The 22,270-nt window shown below is 40.7% G+C and overlaps 1 protein-coding gene across 1 annotated transcript in view; it reads right to left on the bottom strand.

Annotated features, from left to right (window-relative positions):
• Window positions 1-274: 274 nt before the first annotated feature.
• MBOAT1 (membrane bound O-acyltransferase domain containing 1) overlaps window positions 275-22,270 on the bottom strand; it is a 57,471-nt gene continuing 35,475 nt past the window's right edge. Inside the window, exons 5-13 of the mRNA XM_064705183.1 lie at window positions 19,447-19,502; window positions 16,798-16,852; window positions 13,995-14,178; window positions 12,189-12,381; window positions 9,415-9,518; window positions 6,607-6,671; window positions 5,150-5,282; window positions 3,860-4,011; window positions 275-2,115 (exon numbers count right to left, since the gene is read on the bottom strand). Coding sequence (XP_064561253.1) covers window positions 1,983-2,115; window positions 3,860-4,011; window positions 5,150-5,282; window positions 6,607-6,671; window positions 9,415-9,518; window positions 12,189-12,381; window positions 13,995-14,178; window positions 16,798-16,852; window positions 19,447-19,502 — 1,075 coding nt within the window. The 3' untranslated portion in view covers window positions 275-1,982. The remainder of the gene's footprint in view (window positions 2,116-3,859; window positions 4,012-5,149; window positions 5,283-6,606; window positions 6,672-9,414; window positions 9,519-12,188; window positions 12,382-13,994; window positions 14,179-16,797; window positions 16,853-19,446; window positions 19,503-22,270) is intronic.

Genomic DNA, 22,270 nt, shown 5'->3' with positions numbered 1-22,270 from the left:
CCTCAAGGGAAGCATTAGATGCCCAAAATGCAACTGAGGCTGGTGACACAAGGAGAACACACACACCATGATAAAAAAGACCAGCCAAGTTAAGGGCAAAGCTGCCATGAAAACAGACAGGGGTCACCTTGTCTCTGTTCCAGCAGGAGCAGGACGGAAAGCTCAGCTGCTGTAAAATCCAGCAGACCTGAACATCTCCCCTCAGAAGTGTGATTTCACCCACCCATTCACCCATTTTTCACATTAGACGTTAGGGATCAATAATGCCAGGCAGTGACACAAAGCAAATTGTTTATTCAGATCAATCTTTTAATCCCATCTTGCCCTTTAAAATAAATTAGCAAATAAACTCTTCCATGAGCTATGTTCTAAATCATAATGTGGTCATGGGACAAAAAATTCCCATCAATGAATTCCCATCAATGAAAAAAAATCACTTTTTTTGGAACTGTGTTGGTTTCACTGATTTGTTTCTTCTCAAAACATGAAGATTCTGCAAAACTTTAATCTGACACAAAAATCAGAATGCAGTAAACAGCGGGTTCTTTCCTCAGTCACACATTAGTTAAATGTCGATAAAGTAATACCAATACATTGAGGGAACTGCTTCTACAAAATCCTGATAAAAACATTCCTGGAAAAGATTTAAAAAAATGCTTCAGTTGGTTTTGATGTGTGGTACCAGTCTATTTTACTGGGTTAAGTGGATTTAAGAAAAAAAATTATAAAAAACCCTGACACAGCATTTTGCAGCAGGTTATCTCGATGCACAACAAGCGCTTAGGAATCAAGCCTCAAAACATCCCTGTAAGTCAAGGACTTTACAAGCAGAGAAACTTGCATCAACAGTTAAGTCAGATGTCAAGATCACACAAGGACTCAGTCTTGACTCTTGTGGTGATCACAATATTTTGTAGAGAATTATTTATTATGACAGTGATAATTACTGTTCAGGTTTCCTATTAGTGTTATCTGTTGGAATGTAACCCCTCCTTAAGATGGGATGTTTTTGAGTAGAACAGTTTGATCCACTAGAAAGCTTTTTCAGATTTAACCCATAACTGCAGGTTTTAAAACACTAACCCTATATGGCTCCTCTTGCATTTTGATACCAAAAGGGAAGTGCTGCATCACTAAGACTACAAAGTAAGGCTGATGTAGCAATGAGCACCAGCTGTGTCATTAGAGAAGCACAGCTCTACAGACCACAGGCTGTATGTCCCTTCTTTTACTCTAGATTTGAGTTCCCCCTTTTGTCTTTTGTTTTTCTTTTACTTGGCTTTAAATTTTGGCTTAGCCAGTTATCACTGCTCCCAGACACCGAATCCCAAGGGACTTGTCTTGCCCTCATCACCAGCAGGTGTCACAGTGAAGGATGTGAAGTACCTTTGCTGCCCAGCTCAGGCTGCAGTCCCTGCTCCGCGCTTTTCCGGGGAAAGCCCCGCTCCCCCTTCCCCTGCTGGGGCACGAGTTAGTGCCAGCACCTTGAGCAACCCCATGCCTGTAGTATTCTACTTGCACCATCTCTCTCTACAACCAAGAGATGAAAAGTTTCCCCTGACAGCTGCCCACAGCACCAGGCTATCAGGCAGCTGGTCTAACATTTACTAGCTGCTTTCTGTCCCTCTCTCGAATCACAAGATTTATTTGTTGATTAATAGTTGTGTATTTCTGTAAAAGAGAAAAAATGCCTCTCTGTGAAAAAGTTTAAATATATAAAAACACTTCATAAAAATATTTATTATAAAAATTGAATGCCCCATGAGCCTGTAAACGTTGCCTGTAAAATCTCCATTATCTAGAATAATCTGAATTACAGTCATTCAGGCTCTTCTCTGCCCTCTCCAGTAAGATTTTAAGATAGCCAAGAGAAATGCCACTTGTCTTGTACATTGATCCTCCTGCAACCCGTTTTTCTTCCTTTTTTTTGTTTACAATTCAACAGATTAATTTCCCAATGCTGGCAGTTTTCTTTGGAGGCATCATTTGTCTTTGTTTTTAATAGAGTTCAGCATGGCCTGATTCTGAGCCCTTCTTACAGAGTGGGTTTGAGGTCTGACTGGTAACAGGAGCAACACCAGGATGCTTAGAATGTGCATGTGAAAATACACAGACCTGGGAACAAAAGCAGAAAGAATATTATATTTTTGTTGGGAAAAACAGGAATTCTGCAGCCCAAATATGAAGAATTTAGTGCTAAGGAATGAATGCAGAATGTATGAACCTGACCTAGAAAGCACAAAAATATACCCTTGAATTTCACACAGTCTTGGAATATGATGTCTGCTGGCATGGATGAAAATGCTGCTGTGGATGATAATGGGGCAAGGCAACCATCAGCAAACCCTAGAATCCAAAGTCTGACAGCTCAGATAAACACATCTAATTCAACCCCAGATTTATTCAGCCCATCTCTCTTCTAATATTAGAATTTACAAGGCCAAGTTGTGAAGAAATATCACTCATGGTTCAAAAAGAATTTTAAAAAGTGACAGAAAGAAATAAATTCAACCAAAGTGCTGAGTCTGAAATAAATCAAAACACTCAGCTTTTAACTGGAGAAGGTCGGGTAATGACATTTACAGAAGGCTTGCATTTTTGAAGGTAACTGCTCAGAGATATCTGTATTTGGTATGTTTCTAAACATCAAATATTTTTATTTCAAATAATTCAGTATACACTAGTTCAAAGAGAAATAAAAAATTTCCAATTTTTTTTAACCAAATAGATGAGGTTCTTGCAGCTTGGGGAAGATGGTGACTGGGACCAGTGTGGTCCAGCTGTTAAACATAGCAATGCACATTTCTGTGGTCTCATCTATGCTTCTTACCATAGTTTTTAATATCCTTGTAAGGTGCTTAAGACCACTGCTTGTGGTGTGAAGTGCTCCAAAAATTCATGCCCTAGTCCAAAAGCATAACATTTTCTTGCTTACGAGTCTCTAAATTCAAATGTTAACTATGTTCAAAGTTAACCAGGGCAAAAGTCACCAGGGCAAAATTATTAAGAAATGAAGCTAAGAAACATCTGGAGAAATTTTTACTCCATCATAAGTTTTCTGTGTTGAAATCAAATGTTTCAAGAAACAGGAATAGAAAATGTTGAAATTCAGCCTCCTGCAAACAGACAGCAGCTATCTTGACTAGCAGCTTTGTGTCTTTTATGTTGGTGGAGGGAATTTACTTTCTTCTGAACCAAAAGCTGTTACTCTATATTGACAGTAAAATGAAAGAAGAGTAAAGCCATGTAGTCCTGTTTCCCTTTTCTACTTATTTTCTCAATTTTTCTATTCCAGCTTGGTTTTATTAGAGCACATTCAATGTGCTCTGCAACACCAGTGTTTTCTTATTTTTAAGGAATCTAGGGAAGTACTCCCTTTGTAATAAGAGAAGCATACTTTTGTAATGAAAGCACACTGATTTCAAGGAGCAATGCTCTGCCAGGAGCCCTCCACATCTCCTGCTGCTCCATCACACCTCCCCTTATACGCATTGAACAGCTGGAAGCCTGGTCTTTGCTCAGCACCTCCTTCCTAATGCCAACTCACATTATTCTTAACCTCTTCAGCTTTGGCTACTGCTAGTGGTTGAGGCCCAGCTGTTTTGGAAATGGAAACCCAGTATATGAAATGTCATGTAAGGACATAGAATGAGAAGAACAACCAAAGTGCTCTGCCTTGGCATTGTTATAATCTCATTACGTTACAGGAGTGCAAAAGTCACCTCTTGTACTTTAGCAAGCATCCTGTCTGGGCTGCTTTAAAATTTGATAAAATGCTAACTGCCTTTCAGTGTGGTTTGGGTTATTTAACAAAAGTCCCTGGCACCCTGGAGAGTAAAATCAAGGGCAGAGGACTCACTTGTAGAACTTTATGGTGGGCTCCACAGCCAGCATGACGAATGGTGCGACCGTGTAGCACACAGCCAGCTGAGTGACCGCCCAGGTAACCACGTCGTAGGCTATCTTCAGAGGCACTGGCGAGAGGAAGTAATGTCTGCAGTTGTTCCTTATCTGCAGGCCAAGGAAAAGTAAGCAGAAAATTATATAAACATTTCTTGGGCAAAGCCACACAGACACACAGCAGTGCATGACTCTGTTTACCATCAGCATTAGTATCACAGGAAGGTTTATTCATCAGTTACAAAGCACTGGGAGCAGGAATACAGATGTGTACAGACTGGCATTTTCAAGATCTCACAGTCAACCAGTGGCAGACAGAAGTGGCCCCTAGTTTGTTCTATCATAACCACAGGTGCAGACTCTCTCATTCTGGATGTCTGGTACAATATTTTTTGGGAGGGAACCTGTTCCTCCCTCCTGAGTTTCATTTCTTACTGGTTATCAACAGTAAATCAAAGTTACTTCAAATGAACAAGTAAGTGCTTATACCTACAAGCGTGTGCCATTCTCTAGAGATTTAAAGTTAGTTTCACATCTGTGAAATCCTCATAAATGAGAGGCAAAGCGACCTGCTCTAGCAATAGCGGTTAATACTGGTCACTAGTTTAATTCTCCTTTCAGATTAACCTGGTTATTTATCCATAGTCATCTACAAAAGACAACAGTGGTGCTTCCCAGCCCTGCACAAGTGTCTGGTTCAGCCTGAAAGATCAGCAGTGATAAATTTAACAACAGTGAGACATGAACTCTGTTCTGTCTTTGGTGACTCTACACAAAATAAGGCCCATAAACACAGATATCATTTTACTGCATCAATTGCATCCACACAAATTGTTCAAGTCTGGGCTAATGCTTAACTCCCAGCAGCTTCTTGTGCATGACTGTGCCCAGAGTTAATTACAAGCCAGCATACAGGCAACATGACCCAGCAGAAGTCTGGAATCCCACAGGACCTTGAATCCCAAGCTGATTTGACTGCATGGACACAGCTGGTGGCACCCCTAACTATACATCCTCAAGCAACATTTCCTCTGACAGCCAGCGACTGCAGTGCATCAGAATTGGTGTTGGCGATAACTGCTGGATACTTTGCAATTAGCATCAATACAGAACAGAGTTTCAGTAAGCATCAAGCCCGCAAAGGCATGAAAGAGGGCTCACAGCAGGGACAAGCTGCTTGACCATGTGAGGGTGCAGCTGACAGCTGGATAGTGTCTAGCCTTAGAAGAGAACAATGAAAGGTACATACTGCTCTGGCTGCGAGTGTGATAAGGATTCCAGTGAGAAACGTAAAATAATATCCAGGATAGATACCATGCCACAGGGCTGACAGGATAAATGTTAAAGCCGTAGGGTACCAGGGAGCTCTGTCATAGCAGACACTGCAAAAATGAAAACAAAACAGAAGAGGCTGAACAGTGGCCACTGTGCTCGAAATCCTGTTTCTAAGGTCTCACTTTGTTTTCTTAGCGGTCTTATCTTGGTTTAGTCACACACTAGGGCATGAGACACTCTCCATTTAAATGGAGGTTTAGATGGAATGAGGAAGCATGCTTATATGCAAATGAGTTCCCAAAGAGTGCCGGTACAAATATTTCTGGTGCTCAAAGCATTTAAATCAATAATGGATAAAAGGGCAGGCAAGACTTTGTTCACCTTTACATCTCTATCTGGAATCATAAGTTACCCTTCCAAACTGTGATGACAGATCAAGAGCAAGTTGAAAGACAAATAGATGTGACCCCACCCTTCACTCTAGTGAAGAGAGGTATTTTTAGGCACAGTTATCTGGCAGATGCTGGGAACAACAGGGAGTGCCGTAAACTATTGCAAAACAGGGGATTCCAGCTAACTTTAGCAGCAAAAATCTTACTCCCGAGATGCAAGGATAACAGTTCAAGAAAACAACACCCAGTCTATTTGGCTATCTGAAGTTTAAATCAAATGCTGTGCTCCACAGAAACAAGTCAAGATAATAATTTTTTTACCAGGAGCCATTTGAATAATGAAAAATAGTAGATATTGACTTTTAAGATGTATAGATTTAGTTACAACAACTACAATAAATCTGTGTCTGCATTTCAGACACTATGTCAACTGTATGCTGAGCTTTAATCACACCAGAAAATGAAATGAGTAATGAGACACAGTCCAATCTACAAAATTTGGACTTACGCTAGTATTTATAATACATGCCTTAACAGTCAAAGGTTAAAACCAGATCCTGTCAGTGCTATAAGTATCTTCCCCATATCCTAAACAAGGACTGCCTGGCAAGCATCTTAGGGTAACTCCAAACCAGACTACACTGGGGCTCTGAAGATTTTGACCTTATTTCTCATTGAATTTCTGGATCCCAGTGACACAGCAAGACTTACCTCAGTGTGGGGAACATAACACAGCAAAGCAAAACAGTACAGGAAAGTTAATGGAGGGAAACAACAAAATGCTATTGCTTTCTATTATGGAAGTTTTGAACAGTTTGTTTATGACTTTGCTGCTCATATATAAAATAGGAGCATTTTACACTTGCAGCAATGAAACTTTACAGCACCAAATACCCTTGTATTGCACCAACTATTACTGACACAGGAAACAAAGGAAGAACAAGAAGCTTTACATTTAGGAGAGCTACCAAGCAGCGTTTTTCCATGCCATGGAGAGCTTTTGGATCTCACTAGCACATAACTGTTTCATTACTCTTACCGTTTCAGCCAGGCAGCTGTCTGAATGTTCCAGTTTTCAATGTACATTTTAAAACTTGTTGCAGTCTAAAAAAGAAGCTCACATGAAATGTTAGCAATGAAGCCTGTAAAATACTACTTGCAATTTAAATTAGCGAGGAGGTACATGGAAAATATTAATTCTAGCAGCTAACTTTTATGATGACTGTGCCACAATCCATCATTATACTAATATGACTTGGGAGGGACATTAAATGGGCTGATGGCTCACTGCTAACACTTGGCACTTGCTCTAAAATCTCACTTTGTCTCATATAATTAAATACAGTGTTTGGTTACTTTTCAAATAATGGGCAATCTGAGAAGCTTTCTTGTTTTATATGCTTGGCCTTCCTTTCTCTTCATAAACAGCTTTATTTCTGGAAGAGATATCTTGCCACCCATTATGTAATCTGGACTTCCCTACAGTGGTACTAAAACAAAGTGTTACTTTAAAAAACCCAAACATTTATTATTATTTTTATTATTACTATTTAGAGAAGGAAGGGGGAAGACTGAAAAATATGGGCAAAAAAATTAGGACTAAATTTACAAGCCAATTCTTGGCCCACTGGTAAGCTTGAGAAGCCAGAGTGGACTCCAGTATCCTGAGAGAACCACCCATACCTCCTCCTCTGAGCTCCCCCAACTTTAGGGGACTGCTGGACTCTATTGTTCAGCATCAGTTCCCCTACTGCTGATCAACTTCCTCTCCCAACTCCACCTTGGTCCCTCGCCTGCTGGCAGAAACATCCAAGGACACCCTGGCCAAGTGGGAACATGATTCAGTGACACCACAATATTATGCCATATCAGCTGAAGGGAAGGGATGGAAAAAATGACTGAAAAAATGGATTAAGGGTAAGGGCTACCAAGGGGAATGGGCAGATATCATTGCACTTCCATGCAGAATCCCTAAAGCTAGCATTTCATCCTCTGCATTTAAAGAGTTAAAATGATTAACAATTCCCAATGCAGCACTGCCACATTTTAATTGCATTACTGCACCACGAGAAGCCAAGAAAAACACAGTTTCTCTTCCAACTAATATTGTCACTCTCTTTTGGCCTCCTTTAAGTTCCCCTGTTACATTACCAAGAGAGGAAGTAGTTGCTGGCTGTCAAAACAAGCATGCTGCCAAGGCTTTCAAGTCCCCCACGTGGGCTTAGCCCCTGTCATGTTTTAAGGCCCACACAACCCCTTCCATGTGCTTATCTTCTCTACAGATCAGATAGTCACATTTAGCACTCAAGTTGCCAGCTCTGAGGTAATTTTACATATGCAGGTGGCTATACCTGCTGAAAATATAGACTGTATCTGTATAGACCATACAATCACACTTCAACTGCCAGCATTGCTGTTGGCACATAAAGTGATGGTTCAAGGCTTAGCCAAAGCCATGGTCTCCATAGCTCCATAGCCTCTCTTTTTCTCATTGCAAACATGAAAAAATCAGACAACACCCTATTTTATGCTCTTGAAACAATTTCTGATCTCTGTTGCCCATGTGACCTATAAAGGAAGTAAGCTTTGAGAGACCATCAGTTCAGTGGGTAGAGAGGAGCAAAGGCTCCTCCATTTGGCTTGACTGAAGACTACTGGCTGCATTTTACTTTCCTGCTTCAAACAGAAGCTGCCTCAGCCCATCAAAGAATCATCTCCTGCCCCAAAACTGAATCAGATATAGATTCAAGATCTCAGAGTGGTATCTAGGGTGTTGCTGTCATCAAGAAGTGTAAAGCATTTCTGGGCTGTGTATCCTGTACTCATCAAGGACTACACTGAGGATTAATCATGGTTAAAAGAGAAAAAGAGAAAGAATGTTGAAAAACAGGGAATGTATAATGAGCCTTTCAATTTTGGCATCTTCAAGGAAGAATTACAGGGGTTATTTCATTTTTGAGAAGAGTTATTACAGTACATTCACTTAGTCACAGATTGTTCAGCAATAAAGCAATCAACTTATTTTTATCTGTGATTACTTTTAAAATCACAACTAGAGAATTACAGAGGGAAGCTTCTCCTCTTTCCATAAAAGAAGCCTTTAGAAAGCAGTTGCAGACACACAAATATTTCCACATCTCACTGGCACTCTCAAAATATTCTTCAGGGCAAACAAATTATATGGGCCATCTTTTGCATTAGAGGCACAAACACGAAGTTTTCAAAAGGCTAATGGATCTTAAAAGTATGCAGCAGTCACAAGGAAGGAGTGAGAGCTGTTTTGAGCAAGAGTGTTCCAGACCAGCACCCGCCTAAGCTCTGTGTGACCCTGTCAGCTCCCACTCCGGTTGCTTGGTTTGTACCTGTTATGTCTCCTACCCTTGCTTTTCTCCACGTACCAGAGGCAGTTCAGCCCTTGCACGTGTCTGTGCCACTGGTGGCAGCCTCTTTCACTACCACCACTCATCTCAACTGGGCTACAAAAGTGAAAGATTGTTAGAAGTAAATAAACAGAACACACCACAGATGGTGAAGAATCATAGCTGCGAACAATTTACTGACCCACTGAGCTCAGCCTCAATCTACAGTAATTGACTGCTCCTTTATTAAATATCTGATATCATTATTTTTAGCCCTCACGAAACTATTTCGAAATACAACCTGAATACAGAGCATGAGGTAGCCTGTGAGACAGATGCATTTTATTTGTCCAACAGATAAAATACAAAACCTCTTTGTGCTAAAGAGGAGCAGCCTGGTAGCATAGATTTCCTTTCAGTAAAGCCCTTACCCATTACCATGCCCATTTCTGTATAATTATGCCAATGCAGCCACTCCTTTATCTCACCTCAATGTTCCAGATATTCAAATTGGACAACAGGTCCCAGCGGAAATTGCCTTTCTCATCAACTCCACTGAATCCATAACCAGCTGCATTGTTGACTGCATCTGCTGCAATGTCAAAGCAAAACAGGTCAAAATCAGACTGCTGGAAGAGACATGTTTTCTTACAAGTCAGTATGGCACTAAACAAACATTCAAGACAGTTTTGTAGGATTTAGCAACCTCTCTTCCTAGGAGAAGCTTCTTCTTTGCAAAAGGGCATTACTATAAGGCTACACAAGAGTAATTTCCTCAAGAGGAAAGACTAGCTACTCCTTGTGCAGAAGAAATAAAATAATAAAAAGCAACTAATATAAATCACTTTTCCTATTATTTGGCCTTTATTATTCATCTGAGACAGATATTACCATAAACTGAATGAGCAATTTTCTCAAAAGGGCACCTGGATGTCACAGCATTTTCCAGAATTCAAAAAAACCTTAATATCTCAAAGACATGCTTATTATTTCCATTAAGAGCTCCAACATGGCTATGTTAATTAAGACTGTCATTCAGAATTCTACAGACAAAGCCTTTTGCTAATCCTCTTGCCGAGTGCCTCATAAAGTGCCTCAATATCTCTATGACCAAATATTGAGTAACTTCAGTTACACATGTAGCTACCTTAAACCAAGTAAATCTTGGATAAGAGCAGGCATTACACACTGATGCACTCTTGGTGCCTGGGAGTCACCTCATCATTGGGTCTCAAGATTCTGATTTCAACGTGCCTCTGCTAGAAATACCTACTTGGAGTACTAAGAAAACAGAAGGGAGAATTTATTATTGTCTCCAGATCACTAGTGTTGCAGCCAGCACTGAGGATCATTGCAAAAAAAAGGGAAGCACAAATACTGGTTAGGCTTTTCCTTCCAGGTCATTTACAAAATACAAGCCTGGTTATTCCTTAAAAAGGTCAGCATTTCTTCCCCAAGATTTCACTTTGTAAATGCTGTGAGTACAGGCACAAACTCATGGAGAAGCCCTAGTGCACAAAACTAGGGAGGAAACCTAATTATAAGCAACAAGAGTAACAATAAATAAATAAACAAGCAACCTTCTCTAACCTGAAACTTTCTGTTTTGTTTTCCACTTTCCTAAATGAGAGAGATTTTATTGATGAAAAGAAAGCTCTCCATGTTTTAATTTTCTCCCTGTTTAAAAAACACTCAATGAACAACAACCCTGCCTGAAGCTGGCCCAGAGGATCCTGCCCAGTCTCAGAGACAGGAGCTGCACATAACTCAGAGCAGTGCACTCCTGGATTTGCTCCTCCTTGCTCCAAGGGTAGCAGGGGCCCAATAATTAGTGTTTCTCGGCCAAAACCAATAAAGCAGGAGTCACGGGATGAGCAATAATCATATAGCATCCCCCTTGGCCTTTTGCTTCCCAGTCTGCTGTCTGCAGAGCACGGGGCGAGGCACAGGAAAGTCACAAGTGTGCGCCCTCAAGCTGCTCAGGAGCACGAATCCCCTCCAGCTCCGCAGAGCTTCCTTTCCTGCAGACTGGAGCAGCTCGGGCTGTGCATGGCTTTCACAGCTCCTTGCTTGGGGGCACTGGGACCCAAAGTGCTTTCAGTGACAGCTAGGAATTCGGTTTGCAGCCGTGTTCCCAGAACTATCCCAGCGAGAAGCCGAATTTCCTTGCCGTGGATCTGGGCGGTGCAGCTCCCTCCCACACAATGGCGCGCTGCCCTGTCCTGAGGACAGGAAGCGTTTCTCGGCCCGTTTCAGCAGGGCTTTTGTAATGCCCTGGGCCGTGCCACCGGGAGCAAAACTGGGAAAGGATAAAAAAAGGATAAAGTGCCTGCTGTTCTGCTGCCTGGATTTGGGATGTGAATAGATGAGGCCTCACCCTCCACTATGCAATGCATACTTTTCTGCTAACTGCCTCATTTGTAAGATGTTTCTAAAGCCTCTGCAGCCTGCTCTTGTCACAAATGCAAGTTCAGTTTATCTCTTTAATAATGGCCTTCCAGTTAAGTATAATGCCAGAAAAAATGGAGGCAACAATTTAACATTGGATCCCACAAAAGTAAGTTTGTGAGCAAGCCATTCTTTATCTCAAAGCCTTTCCCATCCCACACAAGCCAGTCCTGGCTGCCTTCCCTGAATCTGACAGTTTTATTCCCAGCAGTTTAATCACAGCCTTGCAATGAATCTCCCTGGCTATTTCCAGCTCAGTGTCACCCTGCTCAGCCTCAAGGTATGTGCATTCCTTGCTGGACTTCCAACATCTGCCCTACACACAATATCTTGTAATACCAGCAAAAAAAAATCCAGGAGATTTTCAGCTTGGCCTGAAGGGCTTGAGTCCTCACACACAGATGGTGAAACATGACTTGTAAAAGATGAAGGTAAAATGCAAAAATATTATTTTGACTACCAGTCTGACTGGCTCTTAAAAAAATTTGCTCCCCTCTTCAGTTACTTTTCCTCTCCCTTTTCCTTGCAGACATTCTGGTCCTTCCCAACACTTCCTTTGCTCCCCAGAGTTCTCCAATCTTTTCTCTGGACTGCTCAAAGCCAAGGTGTATACAGGACCCCACAGTGCTTTAGAGGCAAAGCTAGCATCAGCCCCCCAACAAGCACAGGGCCCACTGCCTAAAGGAACACATCTCCCACATGAACTACTGGTCTAGGGACAATTTTATTTCCCCCCATCCCAGCTTTCAGACCTCCTCCCCCATTTAGGAACTTATTTGCTGCACACAAAAGTACATAATGTAGCCAGACTTACCCAACGTCCATGCAAAGTAATACTTTGGTTTTGCTGCCTGTGTTACAATGTACAGGTAACCAAGTCTTGACAAGAAGGGAGTTTTATCAAGAAATTCGTTATCAATAATATATGCCATAGGAAAGTTCTTGGTAAGTGTCAAGAATAAAATGAGAGATACTAGTGTGATACACAGCTTGTACATCACTGCTCCCTAAAAAGCACAAACAATGAAACATGCATTAGAAACATTTGCTTAAGGGGAAGAACAAGGCAGTGCTCATGACATACAAAAACAATGGGCTTCAAGAACCATAAAAGTTACCAGTGACAAAGTTGATACTAATTAATTTAGAAGAGGTGACCAAGAGAAGGCCAGAGTCACAGCTCTACTTTGATTTGGTTTATTGAACTACCTGTAGATAGGTAGGACAATCACAAGTCAAAATCAGTGAGGAACTTCATGACAGACTCTACATCAGTGTGTGAAGATTCTAAAATGGGAAAGGAAGCAAACCAAGCCCTACAGTGGAAAGCAGAAATCTTCTCTAAATGTACTGTCCCCTCCTGGAACTAAAGACTGGATTCCTCCGGAAGCAAAAATCACTGATATTCTGTGCAAGAGTAGGTACTACCCAGCTACCACCCAGAAGACTTGCTAAAAAATCACTTGTCCACAAAGCGTTGTGTTGTTACAGCACGCTTGTACCCATTATACAGGGTATGTGCTCTGCCACAGGTTCTAGTCCAGCTCCCTAGCTTCCTACACACCGTTTTTGACAATCACTGCAGTACTTCAAAGCTTGTTTACAAATACACACCATGGGTAAACCCTTCTTGATCCAGCTGTAATTAAAAAGGAATCTGGCACTTGGATACATGTAAAAATTGACTCATGTTCTCAAAAGGCTAATAAACATGAAATGTAATATTAAAACAACCATGTATTTTTTTATCCTTTTGACTTTTGATCTATTTTCATATATTCTCCAAATTCTGGAATAAAGTAATGTGAAATTATTTTTTATGCAGATTTTAATACTCTCTCCTAATTTGCATCCTCCACAATATAGGCCTTCTTTTGACCTCAGTCAAAGTAATGTAAATCAGAATTAGCGCCACTAGGGTCAGTAGAAAGACAACTGTGTGCAACAGGAATCATTACACAAAAGTTCATGCTCAACTTCAGAGGAGACATTTTGCACACATTCACAAAGTTACACTTTCAGTGTCACCTTAAGATAAGAGAAATCTGAACCTCATGCTACACTATACTGCTTTACAAAAAGGCTATTTTCCAAGAACGTTTTAAGCAATATTAAAAAAAAAGAAAACCAGATTAGTGTTAAAACTATGTGAAAAAAATCACCTCTTGAGTCATCTTAAAGTGTGTAAAGTGTACTCTTGCAAAGCACCTGGACAGGCTACATTTTCTGATTAGCTGTTGTTCACGTACTTCTAACATCCCCTACACACTATGGGGGAGATTTGACTTTTTTTTTGTTTTTCTGACATTTCCTCTCTGTTTGGAGCTGAGCTGCAACTTGTCACTGTCAGAACCTGCAGCCCATTCCCATTGCTGCACAAAGGACACCCATTAGCAGCTGACCCTTTTTGCATGCCAAACCCATTTGGCAAATTCGCCAGCCCCTTCACGCCTGACCTTGTGATAAAAACAGCAGCCACTGGCAGAAAAAACTCACTGTAACCTTTACTGGCAAGATAACCCAAAACTGGTTTTTCTTCTTAGCTTTTAATTATGAGAATGGTGTACAAAGCTGTACTTTCCTGCCCCCTGCAATCAATCTTTGTCATTTTAAAACTTACAGTTGGAGAAGGATCAGGAAGTCTGTCATAACCCTTCTGCTTCCAGTTCACTTCTAACAGTTTCATGTGCACATGCCTGCCTTCAATGAAGGCGATATAGTCCTTGTAATTGCTGCAAGGCCCTGCTATGATGCTCATAAAATTGAGGAGATAACTTAAATACTCCAGTAAAGAAGGTCTTGACCTGTGAAAAATCAGCCACACACAACAGAACAAATTAAAAAAAAAAAAAAAACAAAAACAAGGTAAAACATATCAAAGGCTTTCACCAACATTTTTTGTCACACAGTCTGCCTCAGTCCTCACCTCTCTCCTACCCATTTTCCCCCAACTGAAAGCTCTCTAGATCTGTTCTGGGGAAGATAAAACACAGCCTGTCATATTCTGGTGATGTCTGGTAGATGGCAGTCAGAGCAAAGGTAACATCAACGTGCTTAAACTACAGGTGAACTAATGCTAGTGATTTGAAAAGTTGTAATCTTAGAAACTTCTTAGCTAAAAACAGTAATAAATTTGTCCATTTTGGACAGGTCAGCAGTACCAGGAGTGAGAAGCTGGTTATTGGTTTTGGACATCTGTCCAGGATGCCAGGGACTATGTTGCCTTGTTATAGAAACCACAGGGCAGGGAGTCTCTAAAACCAGGGCTCTCAGTCCTAGGAGGAGCTCTCACCCTCCCTTCAGTTCAGCCTTTTGAAGAATGGGGAAGTGTCATGTGAGACATACAGGGAGAGAATGAATAAGCACTCTCTCCTACTGCTCAAATAAAGGAAGTAATTGCCTGTATTGCATCATGAACAGGAAAAGGAACTAAGTGGGGGGGGGAATATATGTATTGAAAGATGGCTTAAGATGAAAGTCATACTAATTTTTTTCCATTTTGCAAGTGCATACGCCACAAGTTCCTTCTGGTGCTGTACATTTGATGTAAAATTAAGAAGATCCACTACCTTTGCTACAGATCATTACAATGCAAAGGCCTCCCAGCAGTAGTGTAATTTGTAAATTGTTAGGCTTGGGGGTTTTATGTGGCAGAAAATGTCAACATCCAAACTGTGCACTGTGTTCTGCACTGCATTGGAGTGAGTGCTCTCCACAAATGTCTTAATTGTTACCATTCAAGTAAACATGGAGGCCTCAGATGAGAACACAAACTTGGGCACAGTGCTTAAGGGCTCTCCTGCCCAAGACACAGATGGACACGCATAACCAAAACACACTTAAAATTCTTTAAGACTAAAATGAATTTCTAGCAGAAAAACTAAGCAACAGTTAAACATTTTCTGTTGCCTACTTCTATTCTGAAGTGGAATTAGTTTGAATAAACAGTTAGATTAGCAAGGATTTTCTGCATTCACCCTACTGGTTATTGTAGATGTTAGTGCCTGAATGGTATGTTCTCTGGCGAAAGCATTTCACAGAAAGATGGAGCAAACAATTGGGGAAAGAGTCATCTTTCTGTCCTGCAAAAACAGGTCCATGGTGTGGGCTTCCTAGCCCTACAGTAAGATTAAAAATAAAGTCATTAGTTTCAACTTGGGTTCTGCACATAGTTGGGTGGGGAGACATGAGCAATGCACAAAGGAATGTACAGAGGATGAGTGAGAAACAAAAACAGACCAAGAATAGGAGGGAAGACAAAAGGCTGTATTACCAAAGGGGATTTAAAACTCTTCAGTTATGACTTGTCTGCCACTGACACTAACTATTGGCATCTTCTTTTCTATTATGAACTCATCTACTGCACAAGAAAAAATACCAAGCCTGTTTAGTGAGAATTTGACTAGAATTAAGGGCCAAGTGCAGTTAGAAATTATGCTGTGAGCTTTAAAAATAGACACTATGGGGTCACAGCTACCCACAAGAGTTTTGCTTTTCAAGAAATGACTCCCTTACTTTCTGAAGTACATAGGCAGATTTTCTGATGGCTGAATCGTCTATCTTGGAAATTAAGGAAATAATTTTCTTGGCCGTAACAAGCATATCATGGTGAAAAGTAGTTATGGTTCTAAGAGTAATTCTGTAACATTAATTCTTCATAAAAAAAACCAAAACAAAAACAACAAAAAAAAAAACCCCAACAACAGCAAACCACTTACAAATTCAACTCCATGTTGCATTTCTATTGAGAGACAAACTAGGAAAAAAAGGGTGCTCAAAGAAGTGCCCTCTCCACATGAAAAATGAGAAGTTACATAACACGGAGACCTAGGAGTATTAACATTATGGAGAGGGACCAAAAAAAATAAAATCCAGCATTCTAAAATTACGGCAAAGAAAAGCGGCACTTGATTTGTCAGACTCAAACCAAAATGGATTTTTACTATGCAGTGGATTGTTGACAGGGGAGGAGTAATTACTTGGAAAAATAGCACATCACAGATCAGATGAAGATACAGCAAATACTCGTTCTGTTGCACATGGAGTATATATTTAAGTATATTTATGAGACATTGCCAAGTACTTCAGTTCTTTACTGACAAGCACAGGTGATAAAGGCAGAGGTCCTGAACTGAAGAAAAAAGGAATATAAGAGAGAAGGTATGTTTGTTTTAAGGAGGGTAATGACAGCAGCATTACAAAGAAAAAATTTCTCAAGCAAATAGAAAAAGCATGTAGGACTTTTGGTATCTCATGGACTGGAAAGTAGCAGGAAACATTTCCATGGCTGGGCCACTATGTTGTCCCTGACACTGTAATGGAAAAAAAAGAAACCCAAACAAAATAACAAATAACAAACAACCTAAACAGTCAACTTCTTTGGCATAAATTGACACAAATCACTCAGATAATTACATCCTTACTTTACAGCAAGCCGATTTTGCTCAGCAGTGAGTTCCTCAGCTTGTCGCCCTATGCCTGGAAAGAAAAGACACATCAGATCTTTCCAAAAGACAGACAGTAAAAGCTATTCCCAAAGCTTTATGCTTGCACCCCAAAATAAATTTGTAAGGCCATAATTTCAATTTTTTTTTTTTGGTCACAGATGGTTTTAATACATCTCAATCCCTAACTTCCATGTCAAGTTCTACTGTACCTCTCTACCCAGTTCCCTACCTCATTCCCCCTTTCTCACCCTGGCTACACTGTCAGGAAGAGCAGCCGTAGCATTCCCACACACACAATGGAAGTGGCAATGCCACCAACTGGCTGCGACCCCCAACAGCCTCTACAAACTGTGCTGGGCTAGAAAAACCTCTGTTGCCAGAAGCTGCTGGCTCATTTAAGCACAAGCCTCCCGCTGGCTCCTTGGTGAGAAATGGAGCATTTCACAGCAGGAGGAGTGGGCAGGGGAAGGCAAACAGGCACTCAGGGAACAGAAGCTCCACTGGTTTGAATGAGCAGCCGAGCTGCCTGCTGCTGGAGCAAGCCTAAACATCCACATCAGCAATAATCTGGAATTGTCCAGGTCCAGACTGGAAGGGTGACCTCCTGTTGAGTGCACAAGACCTTTGGGGCCAGAGGTAACACACAGACCCAATGTCCCAGGAAAACGATGGAAAAATCTTGTGTCAGGGCCAGTGATAAACAAATACTGTTTATAGCACATACCTCAAACCCTTCAGCCTAGAGCTTTAGCTGCACATGCTGCAGGGAATCCCACTGGCTTCAGCAGAACTACACGGGATGAGTCTCAGCACTTGGTGTGCAGCATGTGCACAGCTCCATGTGCACAACCCCAGCAGATCAGGGGCTTGGCACCAATTGACACTACTGTTCTAAACATGCTGGCCATAATTACCAATACAGACACAGGACCCACATCCTAAAACTGCTGCTGATAAGCTGCTCATTTCCATTCTCTCTCCACTGTTTCAGTTTGTAAATACTGGGAGGGCCTGAATTTCAGAGAAACAATTAGCACCTAATTACTTAAAGGACTGGGTATTTTGTTTGTCTGTTTCAATTTACGGACAGCTGTGTTAAATTTTTACAAATACAAATTTGCCACTGATGCTTGAACTGCAAGCTGCCTTCATTTGATCAACTGCTCCATATATGGATGTTTGCAATGTAATGAGCCTTTTCCACCATCATTAATCTGCAGGAATTCTGGTCTGTTTAGAATGCTTCTGCCTCTGCTGCTGTCTTTTTCCTTTCTGTCTGGTCGTTTACCTTCAACATCCTAGCTGTGTACCTTGGCTGCATATTGCTGTGGAACTGCAGCAATACCTGAGCTGACTCAACTTCCAGAAGCAGATAAGCCACAGCAACATGAATGCATACAACATGGTCAATTAGCCAAGCTTCCAGCTGTATCTATTATACCCAGATAAAAGCATTAGATTCACTTGTGCAAACCTGGCTTGCAAACAATATCAGACCCCCGTGTGCCTTCACCTAAATCCTTGCTCGCAACAACTCTATAGCAAGGCACTTATTCAGTCACCCACTGTCACAGACACCTTTTATGAAAAAATCCTTTCCTTAGGATTTTTCCTCCTGAGAAGCTCAGAGGCCTCAGGAATAAATGCAAACATTGATTATCTGCTGCTGTGGAATGCAACAGGTGGAGCTTTGATTGGCCCATGTTGGTTGTTTCTAATTAATGGCCAATCACAGTCAGCTGGCTTGGACTCTCTCTCTCTAGGACAGAAGGTTTTGTTATCATTCCTTCTTTTTCTATTCTTAGCTAGCCTTCTGATGAAATTCTTTCTTCTATTCTTTTAATATAGTTTTAATATAATATATATCATAAATTAATAAATCAAGCCTTCTGAAACATGGAGTCAGATCCTTGTCTCTTCCCTCTCCCTAAGACCCCTGTGAACACTGTCACAACCCATAACTTGTAAGGCAGTGGGCCTCAGACCATCAGAAATTCGCACTGCAACATCAGTAGGCACAAGCAATAATGCTACTGACGACAAATGGCATTTTTAGCCTTTGCACTGTAGTAGACAGAGGCGTTTTACTGGGAAATAATAGTGCTCTTTGTCACAGCACAGCACAAGACTGAAGACAATGTTATTTTGCTTGCAACTGTGCTTCTCTCTGCACTGGGGAAAAGCTACTGAATTCTATCTCTCACAACTCATGGAGTATATTACCACTGCATATATCAGTGCTAGCATATTTTTTGCTAAATTAACATTAATGACTGAGTGTATGTATCATCAGCTCTTGACTTGTGAGAATCTGTAACAGCTTCAGAGAACTTAATGGAGATGCACTGTAGCATCTAAACAGGAGATATTGGCACTAGCTAAAATCCAAATTAGGCCGCAAGGAAGTAGAATACCCAAAGGGGAAAACAGTTATCTCTGATTTTGCAAAGAGAGTTTGATCCTAGAAACTGATCAAAACTTCAAGTTTCTAATTTTTCCTCCATAAAGCATTTTTCTTCTTCACTTGGAACAACTCACTGCACTACATTCATTCACTCCATAAATCAACCATAGAATTCACTGGTATATAAAGGCTGTCTTCAGGACAGAGATTCCTTTTCTTACCATCATGTAGCTGGCATGCAAGTGTTGTGATCTTCTGTGTAATTATCATCAGCGGACTATAACAAAGACAGAAACAACAGTTACATGTCTTGTAATACAAATTATTCCCAATTTTCTCACTGAATGTCTTTATGCCTTTAAAAGGCATAACTGTATTAGCAACAAGTGGAAAACATCCAATTAAAGCTGAAGGAGGCACTCAGGCATAAGACAATTGCCTGGGTTCAAAACAACCCCACAGTAACTTGCACTGGAATTTTTAATTGCTAAGTGCACACAAAGCCTTATTTTATATCTCCCTATCGTGCAGCAGTGCAAATTGTAGTTCAGAAGAAATCACACCACCAGGAAGCACCAGCTCCTGCAGCCCACTGAGCTTCTTTTCAGGCAGAGACTAAACTGAAGCTCCATACAATGCAACAGTAGAATACAGCAGTGCTGCTGTAACCCAACTCCGGCTCTTCTTACTGTTTGTTACTCTCCTATTGTCTGTCTCCTCAGTGCCCTAAAAAAATGTTGACTCTGCAGATACAGATGCTTATTTCCCCACATGAATAGCTCTATCAATTAGGACTGTGTGCAAATACCAGAATAGCTGTCAGCACAGCAGTTTCCCACTTGGTTATTGACCATGCATCTGCGTTGTGAACAGCCTGTAGAAGCTACACCATCCAACTGGGAGTATATGGGCATGTGGGATCTGGAGCTCCTGGAAAAAGGAGCTGCTTGTACCTGAGCCAGGCTTGCAGCTACCCAGCAGCTCTGGTGCCAACTAAACATGCCACAAAGAAATAGCCACTACTCCCAGTAGGGCCACTCATACTTCTCATATCCAGCTTTACAGAGCTTCTTGCACTGAAGGCAAATGTGAGCTGCTGCAGCTAAGGAATGGGGAAAAAGACTAAACTCAGCTTGGTGGCCTCAGGAGCTCGTTCCCACAAGGATAAAGGACACAGCCAAGTGTATTTAGAGGAAGGTAAGAAAAAAGATGGGAGGAAAACCATGGGGACAACTGACCAGTTCCTCCATCAATGGTGGCACCCTAAACATGAAACCTGGCACTGAACATCTGCAATCTGGAAGGACCCATAGCAGGCAAAGCAAGGGATAAGCACCCCCTCACACTGCTGCTCCCCATCTCCCTGCCACGGGAGACAGCAGCACAGGGTGCCCAGACTTCTCACAACCACAATAGCCACAAGATGGGAATGGGTGATGAGGACACACCACTATTTTAAAAGCACTGGTTGTGATAAATGTATGTAAAACCAGTACCACAAAAGATGTCTGTCTTCACTGAGGATTAATACAATGGTTGTTTCTCCATTTGAGAATAAATTAACAACTTTAACCAGATGGAGGTTTCTGTTTGAACACAAATGATGTCTTCAACCTGGAAACGAAAACTTGAGTTTGTAACATTTATTTAACTATTTACACGGTTTGACCAGTATATGGAACTTCTTTAAGAGACAGAGATGATTGTGCCAAACATTACAGCAGTTCATTTTAACTACTGTAATATATTTTCTGGAACACAATTAAAGAAAAAAGTTGAGGGTTTTTTGGTTTTTGGGTTTTTTTTTAATTCAAGCACTGTGTTTGTCTCACAGATTTCTCAAGGTAAAACAAAAAAGGTGAAACTTACATTCTGTGAAGTCTCTGTCTAAAATAACAGTCAAATATTATGTTCTACAGAGATTTTCAAGATATTCTGGACTATTCTTAACTAAATCAACCTACAGGTTACAATCAAATGTAAACCCAATGGCTGAGATAAGCTGTTTACAACCTGATTATCCCACTAATATAATCAAACAGATTCTCAAGATAATTCTTAGGTTGAGCATGGTAAACACACAAATATTGGCAAAAGACATTCTTTCATTTGAAGTGGTCTTTTTTTTAACACTTAATATGGTTGATCTTTTCCAAGAGTCCACTAGTAATTCTGTGTGGGTAAATTGCATTTTCTACCCAAAACCAGAACATGCGATGTCAGCAAATTACTTAATCAGAAACAGCTTTTATCATTTCAGAAGTACCTACTTGAACTGCTAATGAAAAAAAGTTTGCACAAAAAATTCAGAATAGGCTTAAATATGCACAGAACTTGAATACAATTGTAATGGAGGAGTTTATACAGCAGCTTTTCTTGGGTCACCTAGACTACTGATAATAACTAAGGAATGGACAAATTCAACAATGATTTTCACCTTTCAGCAATATTGTCAAACAGTCATTCTAAACTTAATTCCAATTAAGCTTTCAAGAAAAGTGATTTATAAGCTGTTTTTACCATTATCTTCAACATCCTGTTTCTCAAAGTAGATTTTCCCAGACAAAATTTAGCTTTGCTTTCAAAGATACATAAATCCTAATCCTTTAAGCATATGAAAAGGCAGATTTTTTTAATCCTTAAGAGACACAGAGGCTGTCACTGAATGAAGAAGTTTTACTGCAATAAACACAAATTTTTTTTTAAAGTGTTTGACCATTTTAGCTTTATGGGGGAACATTACCACTTGTTTCAAATTGCTTCAATTTGTTGCATATGTTTCTTATGGCAAGGACTTCACGCCAACATTGAAGTGGGTAACTTTAAACCTCGGGCTCTGGGCCAAAACCGTATGACTTCAAGTGTCTAAATTTAGACGCTTGTCTTAGACAAGGCCCCCATGGTAAACCAGAGAGAACCAAAATGCAAACAATCTGAGGGCAGCAGGAGTAAAGCCTGCACTGAAGTCATACTACATATAAACACAGAGGAGAGAGGCTCTCCTCATCTATATTAGGAAGTCATTGCCTCATTGATGGCACATTG

Source organism: Zonotrichia leucophrys, chromosome 2 (genome assembly GCF_028769735.1).
Source record: "Zonotrichia leucophrys gambelii isolate GWCS_2022_RI chromosome 2, RI_Zleu_2.0, whole genome shotgun sequence".
Taxonomy (NCBI): Eukaryota; Metazoa; Chordata; class Aves; order Passeriformes; family Passerellidae; genus Zonotrichia; species Zonotrichia leucophrys.
Note: the sequence above shows the minus strand (reverse complement) of the source record. Positions and strands in the feature narration are given on the sequence as shown.